Source organism: Melanotaenia boesemani, chromosome 17, assembly GCF_017639745.1.
Source record: "Melanotaenia boesemani isolate fMelBoe1 chromosome 17, fMelBoe1.pri, whole genome shotgun sequence".
Taxonomy (NCBI): Eukaryota; Metazoa; Chordata; class Actinopteri; order Atheriniformes; family Melanotaeniidae; genus Melanotaenia; species Melanotaenia boesemani.
The window spans coordinates 17,202,106-17,214,601 of NC_055698.1; the positions used below are offsets into that span (position 1 = coordinate 17,202,106).

Genomic DNA, 12,496 nt, shown 5'->3' on the forward strand with positions numbered 1-12,496 from the left:
ATTAATTTGACAGTTAACGAACTACAAAGATTTTTAATGGTGTGTTTCAACTTGTTTAATGCATACTGTGTTAAATAAGCACTGAAAACATGAAAACATGCAGTTCTGCTTCATTGCAATACATCTAAATGCTGTTAAACTGTACAAGATAAAATAATATTCTATTTATATACTAAATACTATCAACCATGGTAAAATCATTAAACTTCCAAGTTTGAAGCAACCCGCCCCCCTCCCCCTCCTCTCTCTCGCTTTATACCACTGCAGACTGTGCGTGCTCTGCTCCTTCTCATCATCTTACAAACAAAGAAGGAAACACCCACACTGTCAGCTGCCAGGGCCTAAGCTTTGACACACAAGAGGACATTGGGTCTGTCATGCCTTTGGCTGGGAGAGGGGAGTGTGGTAGAATGCATTACAGGCACCTAAGCAACTCATTACTGGCTCAGAGTCAAGTCAGCTAGATCAGATGGTAAGAGTTCCTGCTTGTGATGTCAAAGTAAAACCCCTTCAAATGCTATGAGTGTGTATGCATGAGGTTGAAGGGGATTACACTCTTTACTTGGTGTCTTCATAATGCCAAAAATTCACACACAACTTCTTTTGCAGACTCAGACAATTATCAACTTTCACCTTCAACTCAATTCCATATGGCAAGGCAGGGACGTCTGTAGGATTTACAAGAAAGGAAAGGTTTTTCCCTCAAGAGATGACATACAAAATTGCTCCTTACAGCCAGTGGGAAAATCAGGACAACAATTAGTTAAAAGCAATGATGAAGAGCAGTTATTATAATGATCTCCAGTTATTGTAATGGAACACAAAGTTGACACAAACTGTTCAATGTTTTATTACATTGGTGGAAAAAAGTTTTCAGACATTCCATTAACAGCCTTGTACCAAATTCCACTTCTTATTAGATAACTTGGAGATCTTTTAATCCCTTTTTTTTATACCAGCTTTATTCTATTTTAGGTTGTTCACATTCATTTTTACACTCAATGGAGAAGCACTAATTTACATGCTTGTGTTGGACAATTGGAGGAAGTAATTTATGAACAGGGAGAGCATGCTAAGTCCACATAAAAGTCTCCAGTCAAGACTAATCCAGGAACCTTCTTGCTGTGACGCATCCAACCACCAAGCAGCCTTTCACAGGTCACCATCTCTGCTCTGCAGACTGATTCAACCAACATATGATTTTACTCTGTAGTTGTAAATCAAAAAGAACCCAGGAGTTATTTTAAAGCTCAGAGTGAAATTTAACCAGATGAAAGATTAAACTCTTAATTTACTCCTTATAAATTCCAAACGTACCTGGGCTGTCTTCACCTTTATTATTGCCACTGAAATGAATAAAATGCTCTGTTCTGTGCACCAAAACTATCTCGTGTGCAGCTGGTCAGCATCATTTGTCCAGTCCTGTGGATTTGTGACCTAAATCAGACCCACTCATGGAAGAAGTTACTTCTTCTATCTCTGGATTTGTTCAGACTCTTTTGCCAAACATCTGCTTCACCTTCTCTGTCTCTGGATCTCCATACCCTCTTTAATGGGCAGCTTAACACAATTTTAGCTGTTTATATTATTTGAGTAACAGAACTCCAGATTTTTGAGGGTCAGACTTCCTTTTAAATCCTTCAGACTCAACTATTCAGCAGATGTCTGTCCTCTTTCTCCCTGTCCTGTCTCTGTCCGGAAAGAGGTGACAGAATTAATTCAGTAATGATTAAGTGTTTTTTTTTCTTTTAATTGTCATGATGATAACAGCTAGAGAACAAACTGGTATCCTATTTTCAGAGCTACCAACAACAACAGAACCCAACATCATACTGAGATTTTAACTTAACAGAGCAAGTGTTTTAATTTGTAAAACTTGATCAATGATCACCATGCTTTTGTTGTTAGCTGGAATTATCCATAAAGACCATGGACTTACCTGCAGATGCTGCAGTTGGAGTGAAAGGTGAGAAAAAATAACCTGAAGAGGTGATAAACAGACTGAAGTTGGCTGCTGATTTTAAATGGGAAACTTCACTGCAATGCGTTTCAGACATTGCTGAACACAGCTCAAACTATCACTAACACCACAATCATTAAAGCAAATAATTAAAATATACATTTATGATCTTAAGGGTGGCTTTAGAAGATTTTAGCCTGGCTCAAGACCCCCTAAAATAGGCCTAACGACGCACATGTGGCAAGACACAGCAGTGGCAACAGTCCTGCCATAGATGGGCATTGTGAAAAGGGTTAGGGGTAACTGGGTTAGTTGATGCTTTTATTCCGGAGGATGAGTCTGCTAACTTCCGGTCTTGTGCTTGTTAAATTACGCTGACTTGACGCAGCTCATCACAGACCACCAGGCGCACCGGCAGCCCCCGTCTCTGCTGACTCAGTGCCTTAACAGCAGTCCCTTCTCCCTGTGATACAGCATCCAGCAACCAACGCGCTCTCCAACCTGCCCCGACAACAATCTACAGAAATGGCCAAGACCGCAATCGGTGAGTTTAGCTTTTTATATTCCCCCCCTCACATTTCAGAGCCTGCACAGTTTTGAGAGGGATGATGATGATGATGATGATGATGATGATGAGAGGCAGTGGCGACACCCATGGCACAAAAGGATGCTGAGGGCTGATAGAAGGAGCGGCCAAACTCCTCTCCAAGTCACTTTATGATGAAGTTGTAAAACGTTAACAGCATTTTCTTAATTTGCTCTGTATGATTTGATCACTGGGGATCAATTATGCGCGTTTCTATTTGATCCTAAACCAAGTGCCGCTAAATGTTGGTTAGTTTGGCTATCAGTTTGCCATTTTAGTGACGCATACTTTATTTATGCCCTCGTTTCCAGGTAATTAAATCTGTAAAAACAAGGTAATTTTCTTCCTCACACGGCCGTATTTTATCGATGTCTGCCTGCCGCACCTGCCCCCTTACTGCCTGACTCAGAGCCGTACAGCATAATGCAGCGCCAGCGACCCCACCCAACATCTCCGGTCCCTTCAAAGGAGCCCTGCCGCTCTCCAGGGTGTGACAAATCTCCTTATAAAAACTGGGCCATATCATGTAGCTGTAGTGAAAAGCCTGCAGAACCAATTTTGTGGGTGACCGCTACAGACAATGACTGAAGGAGAGAAAGAAAAACAGCACCCTTATCCGGAATTGCTTTGCAGGCGGAAAAAAAACGACTGGCGATGAAAATGAATGTCGTCTTAAGATGATCAGACTCCAGTCCTGTTAGGAAGGTTATTGACTGTAAAATATGACTATTATCATCAATTACTGTGCTATTATCATCCATTACATGCTGGTAATCTTTGCTAAACTATAATATGACAGAATTTGGAAGAAATATGGGAGAAATAAAAAAAGATACTGCATGTTAAAGGAGGTGGGAGGCCTTGTGTTTGTGTCAGTGAATTTCCATATTAAGAAGAGATATATTGCCATCTATCTGGATTTGATTCTTTCAACATTTTACTGAATGTAAGAGCTGTCCCCAGACGATAAAACCAGACTATGCCCCAGAATTACAGGAAATATGTATTTACTGTTTTAATGTCTAAGAGTGTAATGTGTGTGTGGCCAGTCTAGGGGATAGTCTGTTTGTTTTCTGGTTCAGAGAACACTTGATGGATGGATGAGCATACAGAGGGACAGTGGTAAGGGTCCTAGTGTCTGCGCTCAGGGACACCAGCAACTAAACACTGGCTGCTATCCTCCTCCTTCTCTTCCTCCTCCTCTTCCCAAGCCTCCTCTTTATTTCCTCTACGATTTGAGCTGTGGACAGGCAGAATGGGATGGGCATAGAGTAGACACTCAGGGAGAAAACCACCATCATGCCAGTCATCACTCACGAGGTCGCTGAGTTCATTTACGCTTTATTTCATATACAGAAGCGTAGGCAGAGATAGGCAGATGAACTCAGCTTTTAATGCTTAAGAGATGAAGAACAAGAAGTCTGGAGGCTTTGTGAGTGAATAAATACATATAGGGAACGTGAAGAGAGGATAGATACAATTGTGTATAAAGAATTGTATGGGTTTAGCTATCCTAAACCCTAATCAATGCCAACAAACAAACTCAAAACCATCTTAAGGCTTTTAAGCACTTTCCTACCTTCTTTATCATATCTAGTTAGGTGTGGTCATTCAACTCGAGCCCTAAAATCAATCCATCTGGGCAGTGAATCAGAAGACAAAAGTATAAAGTCACATCCAAATGCTGCTGTACTGGTCATCCTTTGATCTTAATCCCTATTGTTGTTATGGACCATCTGCATGAAGTCCCTCAGACTCGTAATTCATCCTGATTTATCACCAAGCCCCATCGATCTGTACGGCACACTCCCGTTTCTGGTTCAGATGACTGTTGCTCTTAAAGACAGGCAGAGAGGAGGAGGCGACATCAATCCACTCGTGATGGAGCACTCCTTGCTCGTCAGTGGGTTATCTCATGAAAATGTTTGGAATAAGATTATGGCATTTCAGCGTCCTCAACAAACAAGATGTTACTACAGGTTCTGTCTGCTGTAGATTGTAGACATCTTGCTCTTTTAATGTGTTTTGATTCTGCAGATCAAACACTGATCTTCAGTAAATGGTGAACTGATTTAAATGGGCTTATATAGTGCTTTAACAGTCAGCTTGACCACTTTGCTACTTTATCAATTTTTGGGGGGCATTTTTAATGCTTATTTATTTATAGATGTGCTGAAATTGAAAATAGTTTTTCGGGGGGACTGAAAGTATTAGAAATCTTGCCCCCAACTACCTGTCCTTGATCATTTGGGTGCTGTAATGTTTCCTTTAATAGGCAATTTTGGTTTTGTGGTAGCTTCATAATTTTGTGATTATACAGCTGCTGGGTGGTCTGACTATAAAACTGCTCAACACACACAAGCTCGTGATGCTGCAAAGCTACAACACCCAGGGGGCCAGTAGGGCTTTAATGCACAAGGACACGTTTTGTTGGATGCCTTTAATTGCCAGTTTACACCTCTTTTTTGTGCTCAATGCGACTATAAAATCCTTGTGCTAAGATGAGATAAAGGAAATACAGGCTATAGCTTAGGAATAGAGGGGAGGGAAAGTGAGAAATACAGATGTGACCATTTGTGCTGACACAGTAAATGCAGGGGGTGTGGGTGACAAATATTGAGAAAGAAAGTGAGAGGATAAGATTGAGAATGCATCAGCAACAGATAAGAGGGAGGATTTGGGGTGCAGAAGGTGCTGGGGGAGAAAATGCTCGTGGGGGAGGAGGTACAGTAGATACTGATGATCTGTGCTGTTTGGCTGATGGATCTGAAGATGCAGTGCAGCTTAATGGCTGTGCATGTGGTCAGGACAGGACATGGGGAGCTGTTCTCTCAGAGGAAGGATGCTGACCTGGCTGGTTGAAACCAGCCAGTCAGAGGAGAAGTGGAAGCTGTAAAATGGTGTAGTCTCTGTCTGACATTATTTTGTTTCAGCGCAGCCTGGCATGACAAGGCAGCATGTGTTAACGTCACCATAACCTTTGAACAGATGTCTGTATTCGGCCACTTCCTGCTGTGTTACGGTGCTGTGGTGAATTTTTTTACTTTTGTCTGTGTGATCCACTGAGAAAGGGTGCAATATTACAATAGGGGGATATTATTTCTCTCACGAGGACTACAGTGGCACTTTAATATTTTTTGCACAATAGCGAGTCTCATCTATTTTTGATTATGGATAAATAAAAAAGTGATGTCTCTAGCTTTAGTTTTAGTGCTGCTTCAGTTCACAGATAGCAGTTTTTCTGCAAGATAACAGAATTTTTTAATCTGCTCTGACACAGTGGCTGCATAAACCCAGCTCATGCATCTTAAATAAAACTAAACCAGATTAAAGCTGCAATGATTAGCCAGTTTCTCAACTAGCCCGTTTATTATTCTTTGCATGATACAATCCAGTAAAGAATATATTTGAGTCTTTATTCAATAAAACTGGATATTTTATGCCATGTGCTTGAATCAGCAGCCATATTTTAACCAAAATAATCAGTAGAACAAATTAATATGGCGATAAACGATCAGTTGCAAATCTAAACATCACAAAACAAAGAAAACAAATCCTTGTAGATCTGCTCAATAATCATTTCACCCACATTAACGGCTCCACTGAGTTGGAAACTAAGACTTCAGCTGTCATCAGGGTTTGTCTGCTTGAGGAAACCACTGCTGGGGTCTTGACATGTACACAGCCTTTAATGAGCCAGTGACAACACTCCAAATGTGCCCACCCCCCACTTCCCATAAGCAGAAATGGTGCAGTCCTCTAATTACAAATTGAAGTGCGCTCCACCTGAGGTGGCTGCTTCCATTAAGCTGTCCTGAGGGCAGCTGCTATTCCACTGGGACCTGCCTGCTTTGTTGGAGTCTAATCCTCCTGTCTGTGATTTTTGTTTAAATCACAGAGTTATTAGTATAGTCTTAAAACCCATCAACCACTCATTTGTTTCTCCTTCCACTGAAAGAAAAAGGTACTCATTTTCTGTTTCTCAAGCCAACTCAACCTTATCTTCCAAATTTTTTATCACTCCCCCACCACTCTTCCTCCTGAGGGAAGGGGTTAACAAGGCCATCAGAGAGTAGTGAGAGCTACATCTGAGAGTTTATCACATTACTGGGGCGCCTGCCAGTCTGTAGGGCAGAAAGTGAGACACAGACAGAAGAGAGCTGCGAATGAGAGAAGGATTTGGTTTAATCACACTGTACACCATACCATCACCATGGAGAAGCTCTTTCTTTGTAAATCTAATTGCTGGCTTTGCTACTGTAGCCTACTGCAAATCATGAATCAAACTGGCACACTTCAGCCCTGCGGGGCCTCATGCTCTGGGTGATGGATTATGCCATTCTCTGACAGTTGGCATGCAGATCTGCACCAAGGTAGAGTACCTTAGAACACAGCAGCTATATGCAAACACAGAAAGTGCCACAACCTGCAGTTTGTTGCAGATATTTTTACCTCTATCTCTGCAGGGACTGCTGCTGAACTTGAGGCTCATATTCCAGCATAGTAGGTGCCAAAAATACAAGAACTTTTTATTGTTTTTTTTTTTTTTAGAAACAAGGTTAAGCAAGGTTGGTTGTTCTTTTCTCTCTTTTTCTTTTTTTTCTGTCTGCCCTTTAGAGCACTTTGCTTATCCCCACTGAGCAGGCTGCAGGTTGCCAAAACTAGCCAGTAAGAACTGATGCCAGCTTTTTTTCTTCAGTATTATTACCATTTTGGACCATAAATGGGTCAGGAGATGGACAATCATATAGCTGCATTATGCTGATAAGCTAAACTCTTATTGTGTATTCATAAACCACAGAATGAGATGATAAGAGAAGATTATCTGAAGAATTATCCTAAATCTTGGTATCTTTCCTTCTTAAGTGATCTCCGTTTTGTTGCATTAAGCTAGAGCATGGCTGGGAGCCAAATGGGTGTTGGTCTGGAAAAGTTAATAAATAATACATCAAAATCAAATGCATTGTCGATGATGTGTGGAGAATCCTGTGGGGATGGTAACGTCTTGGCTGCCGGGGAAATTAGGCCAAGTAAGGACACATTCATCACACTCCCCTCACAGTGCGGTGAAAACAAAAGGCCTGAAGAAGAAGAAAAAGAAGAAGACAGCAAAACCCTGAACAGCTCGGCTGCGACAGACATCCTTTGAAGATGAGGTTTTTCTTTCAGAGGACTGGGAATAAATTATTCTTCTAAAAATGTTCATATTTACATCAAGGGCCTCCTGTGGAGGCAAAAGTAGGTTAATGATGTTTCATCTTTTTTCTGTGTTACTAGGTTAATATTTCGTCTTGGTTCATGTGTGAGCAGTGCAGCTGGAGTCATATTTCCATTTGCCTCCACAGCTTACAAAGAGAAGATGAAGGAGATTTCTGTTCTCTCACTCATCTGCTCTTGTCTGTACCCCGAGACCCGCAAAAATGTCATGGGTGACTTTGAAGGTAGGCGGTAGTCAGAATGAATATTTTCTCCTTTTAGCAATCAAACTCAGATGAAAATCCAGACGAAGACAGCTGAGAGTCTTTCTTTTTTATGCACACATCAGCAGACATGGACATCAAGCCCATTAACAAGCGCGCCTCAGGCCAGGCCTTTGAGGTCATCCTGAAGTCGCCCTCTCCTACGTCTGAAGCAGCCCACTGCATCACCAGCCCCCCTAAGAGGGACATTTCCCTGGAGGACATCCAGAAGAAACTGGAGGCAGCTGAGGACCGAAGGAGAGTAAGGCTGTTTACTGTCATTTGAATTCACTTTGCTTTAAGTTAAGTCACAGAAACCTTTTTTTTAACCACTAAATTTCATCATAACAAGTTTACATAACATTGCTTACTGAAACAACAATTTGACTCCCCCATGCATCTAATTTTACATCACTAGTGAGTCACATCAACTGCTGCTGTTGCAATGAGAAATCTAATCTATTACTGGCTAACTCCTGCCTCACATTCAAATGTCAATACAAACAGTCCAGCACCTGGTAAACAACCCACCTACAAATCCATCAGATGATCATTAACCATCAACAGCACCATTTAAAAGATTTTTTAACATCAGATGCCCACTAAATATCACAGAAGGTTTCAATTTAAATGGACAACAAGTGACCTTTTCTTAAATTAATCCCATTTAATGTGATCATATGAGTCATTACGCCCACTCTTCCTAGAAATGTCTATAAGTGGTGTCCAGTAATTTATACTGATATAACCCTCCTTTATTTCCTGACTCATCCTGTTTTCTCTTCTAGTCCCAGGAGGAGCAGATACTTAGAATCCTGGCTGAGAAAAGAGAGCATGAGCGCGAGGTGCTGCTGAAGGCCATGGAGGAAAACAGCAACTTCAGCCGCATGGCCGAGGAGAAGCTCCAGCTGAAGATGGAGCAAATTGAGGAGAACAGGCAGGCCTACATTGCTGCCATGATGGAGCGTCTGCAGGAGAAGGTTAGAAGCAGTAAAAAAAAAAAAAAAAAGAATGAAAGTGCAGTGGTTTGTGAGGACTGGAGGGCCTAAATCCAGGACACAAGACAGGATCTAGATTAAAAATCCAAAGTTTTATTCTAAAGCACAGGTTAAGTCGCTTAGAGGAGGAATAGTCAGACAAGTCAATGTGGTCGTCATCATACATGATACATAAAGGGAGTGTGATCAAATAATGAACCCCAGGTAAAGGGTTTGAACTGATTAAGAAATACCTGGTTTAATTTCTTCTGATCAATTAATAAGCACACCAATATGCAAGTCCCAGAAGAGAGTTGTTGGAATCTCCCCTTTCATAGGTCAAGTAGTTTTTAAAGCCCCACATCACCTCTATATGTGATTATATTGTGCAGCGACATAAAAAGTGAATAATTTCTATGAGACATTTTTATTCTTTAGTACAAAAACTAATATCTTTAGTAAATTATTCAAAATAATAATTTATTAGCTTCTTAAATATTGTACTTATTTATTAATTAATTAAATTTTTATCATTTAGTATCAAAACTAAGCATCTATCAAAACATAAATCATGAATCAGAATTGATTTATATATATATATATATGTTCTTAACTCATTGTTTTAGGGAAGTTATATTGTGTATATCTCATATCAATATAATGATATAGAAAATATTACATTGTGTTAGTCATTTAAAAAATCGGACTAGTAGTAGTAGATCTGCAGCTTTCTGTTCTCATATTTATTTACATGAATACCATTTAGTTCAAATGGATGATCGAGTGTCACTTTTCATGTTGCACCAGCAATCCTTCCTTTTCTTTTTATAGATGATGGTTCAGTATCTCTTGTGCTTCAGGAAACACTAAAGCTCCTTTCCATATAAATGAGAAAATACAACCAACTCTCATCATGGCTGCCACTAAGATACCTCCAGGCTGATTCACTCAGTTTGAGACTTTCCCAACTAAATAAAACACAATTCAACTGGACACCTGCATTACTTTATTCAGACCATCATGGGACTTTAGTCTATCCAACCTGCTATTAGGTACATTGCTAGACCTTTTGCCACTTTACCACAGTGGTAACACAGAGACTGAGGCTCTCAAACTCATCTATATGATCAATTATAGAATTCAGAAAACATTTTGCCTACTTTACATTACATTAAACACAATGTAGTATATTATGTGTGTAACTGCAGGTTAACTTTACCATTACCTGTTAGCTCATTACAGCAGTTTTATTTGACAGAAGTATTTCATAATAACTCAACCAGTTGATGTGGTTCAGCTGAACTTACCATAAAATATGACAAACCTCACACATCTAGGGATTGATGTGTGAACTTAAAAGTGTGACAATGGCTCTTGACGATGCATTGAACGGAGGATTAAAGGAATTTTCAGGTTAAGTCTTAAGAAAAGGTGAAAAATAAATAGACACATGGAGGCAAAATGGGGGAAAGAAATAATCTGCTCACCGTCAGCAGATGGCGCACTTTCTCAAGATGGAGTCAAAAATAGCACAAGAAGGCATGCTTCTACTTCTGTTAGTGGACACAGCAAAGGTCAAAGAGGGGGAACGTAGTGATAAATAAATGTGAGGAAAGGAGGCGGCAGCTGAGAAAAACATGACATCCTTAACTGTGTGTTGTTTGTAGGAGAAGCACGCCCAGGAGGTTCGCAGGAACAAGGAGCTGAGAGAAGAGTTGTTGCCATAAGAAGCCCTAACAGCATCTACATCCCACTTCCACACCCTCTACCACCACCCCCAGCCCTGAGGAACACCTCCTTCCCCACCTTATTCCACATGTCCCCACCTCTCCACCTTTTTCCCTGCTATACTCTCCCCCCCCCCCCCCAAGCCCCCATAACGTTCTACTATGAAACTACCAGGAGATGCCACCCTGTGACGGCAGGAGGTTTGAATGGGGATGGGGGTGGAAAATAAAATTAAAATTTATAAAAAGAAAAACACAAAAAAATGAATGTCTCCTGCCAGTTCCTTCCAAAAAGAATGTTTTTTCTCAAACGAGAAGAAAAAAAATCAATTTGACAAACAACAGTGGTTTTTTGTAAATACTTTTTTTTTTGTTATATACAGTGCGATACAAGCAGCAAAAGTATTGGTTGCAGTGTGCCATTTATATAGGTTTCTTCTCCCTGCATATATATGGATGTAATAATCTGTTCATTTTCATATTTTTGGTTGATTTCATCCTGAGAATGTTTTTCTTTTTTAAGTTTCTCTCGTGTGTAACAGGCTTAGGTGTTTGTTGTGAGTTTGCCAGCTAGCTGATGTTTTGCAGTGACTGCTTGCGTCCTCATGAAGCCTGCATGCTGGCTCCTTTCCCTTGGGCACTTACTCATTTGACCCAGCAGATCTGGAAGCAAAATTGGATCAAACTGATTTTCCATCCAGTTTTTGCCAATTTTCCAATTAGTAAGGGGACATTTGCAGGAAAATTGCCAGAAGGAAAGGGGACAGTTTGCCTCCTCCCTGTGGGGACTGCAAGCCGTTGCTGCATAACCACTCCTGTGAATAGGTAGTGACTGTAATTGCAGGAGAACACTATAGCATTTAATGAGCCCATCTTCATCTACCTTACCCCCCGCCTTCATCTACCAATATACATGTATGCTGCAGAAGCAGTCACTTACACGCTCTCCACACAGGCGACTACAACACAGAGTAAACCATGCCTGACTAATGGCCTCATTATTTTCCTCAGCCTGCAGTTACAGTTCAGTCACTTGTTACTGTCTTGCAACACCATTGAGGTTGAGGTGCATCCTGAGTATGCTGGTGTGCAAAAAAAAAAAAATCATTTACTACTGTGAATTCACACTGGAGAAAATACAGACAAGTCTCAACTTTCTCCCTTTCATAATATTTAGAGCATTTCTCTACATCACCTACTGGAATCATTGCATGTCACCCAAAGACACTGTAAATTCAACTTAAAGGCCGGCACAAGGGATATATTTAAGCCATAACAGGCATAACTGCGATGATGATCCATGAACATAGTATTTCCATCTGTGAAAGTGTATATGAGTGTATTGAAGGATGCGATTGTAACAGTGGGTGTTGATGCCTGAAGTTGGACACTGTTGGTCACACACGCACAGTTGGCCCATAGATGTGTGTGAGTGATTGTGTGATTTCAGAAAGGGCGGGTAGTGTTTGTGCCATGTGATATTGATCTGGTTAGATTAAAAACAAACATTAAAGTGAGGAACAATTGTCAGGACGTTCAACACAGACAGTGAGTATCCTACTTTCCTCTCTTTCTCTTCTCTGTCCATTTGTGTGTTTCCCCTCTCTTCCATATATCTTTGTGAGCAAGCAGTGGTTAATAAAGATTTGGAATTCAGTGACTGAAACTCGCCTCAAGAGTAAATTCTTTCAGAAGCAAAAGCATTTGTTTCCTGTGTGGAGTCCCCTGGTCGTTCTGTGACAAAATACAAGCCTGAACTGGTATTTATGGCAAAGAACTGAAGAGGG

General features: G+C 40.7%; 1 protein-coding gene across 2 annotated transcripts; it reads left to right on the plus strand.

Annotated features, from left to right (window-relative positions):
* Positions 1 to 2,342: 2,342 nt before the first annotated feature.
* stmn2b (stathmin 2b) lies at positions 2,343 to 12,375 on the plus strand. 2 transcript variants are annotated; one of them, XM_041966951.1, is made up of 5 exons: positions 2,343 to 2,504; positions 7,892 to 7,987; positions 8,092 to 8,267; positions 8,794 to 8,985; positions 10,650 to 12,375. In XM_041966951.1, the coding sequence occupies exons 1-5, from the start codon at positions 2,486 to 2,488 to the stop codon at positions 10,707 to 10,709; spliced, it is 543 nt and encodes a 180-aa protein (XP_041822885.1). In that variant the 5' UTR covers positions 2,343 to 2,485; the 3' UTR covers positions 10,710 to 12,375. The 2 variants fall into 2 exon arrangements, with proteins under 2 accessions (XP_041822885.1, XP_041822886.1); XM_041966952.1 differs by having other exon boundaries at positions 8,095 to 8,267.
* Positions 12,376 to 12,496: the final 121 nt, after the last annotated feature.

Excerpts from the sequence above, each read along its gene's own strand:
- stmn2b (XM_041966951.1), top strand. Across the intron at positions 7,988-8,091 it reads TGTCATGGGTGACTTTGAAG|CAGACATGGACATCAAGCCC; the intron begins GTAGGCGGTAGT and ends TGCACACATCAG. Across the intron at positions 8,986-10,649 it reads TGGAGCGTCTGCAGGAGAAG|GAGAAGCACGCCCAGGAGGT; the intron begins GTTAGAAGCAGT and ends TGTTGTTTGTAG.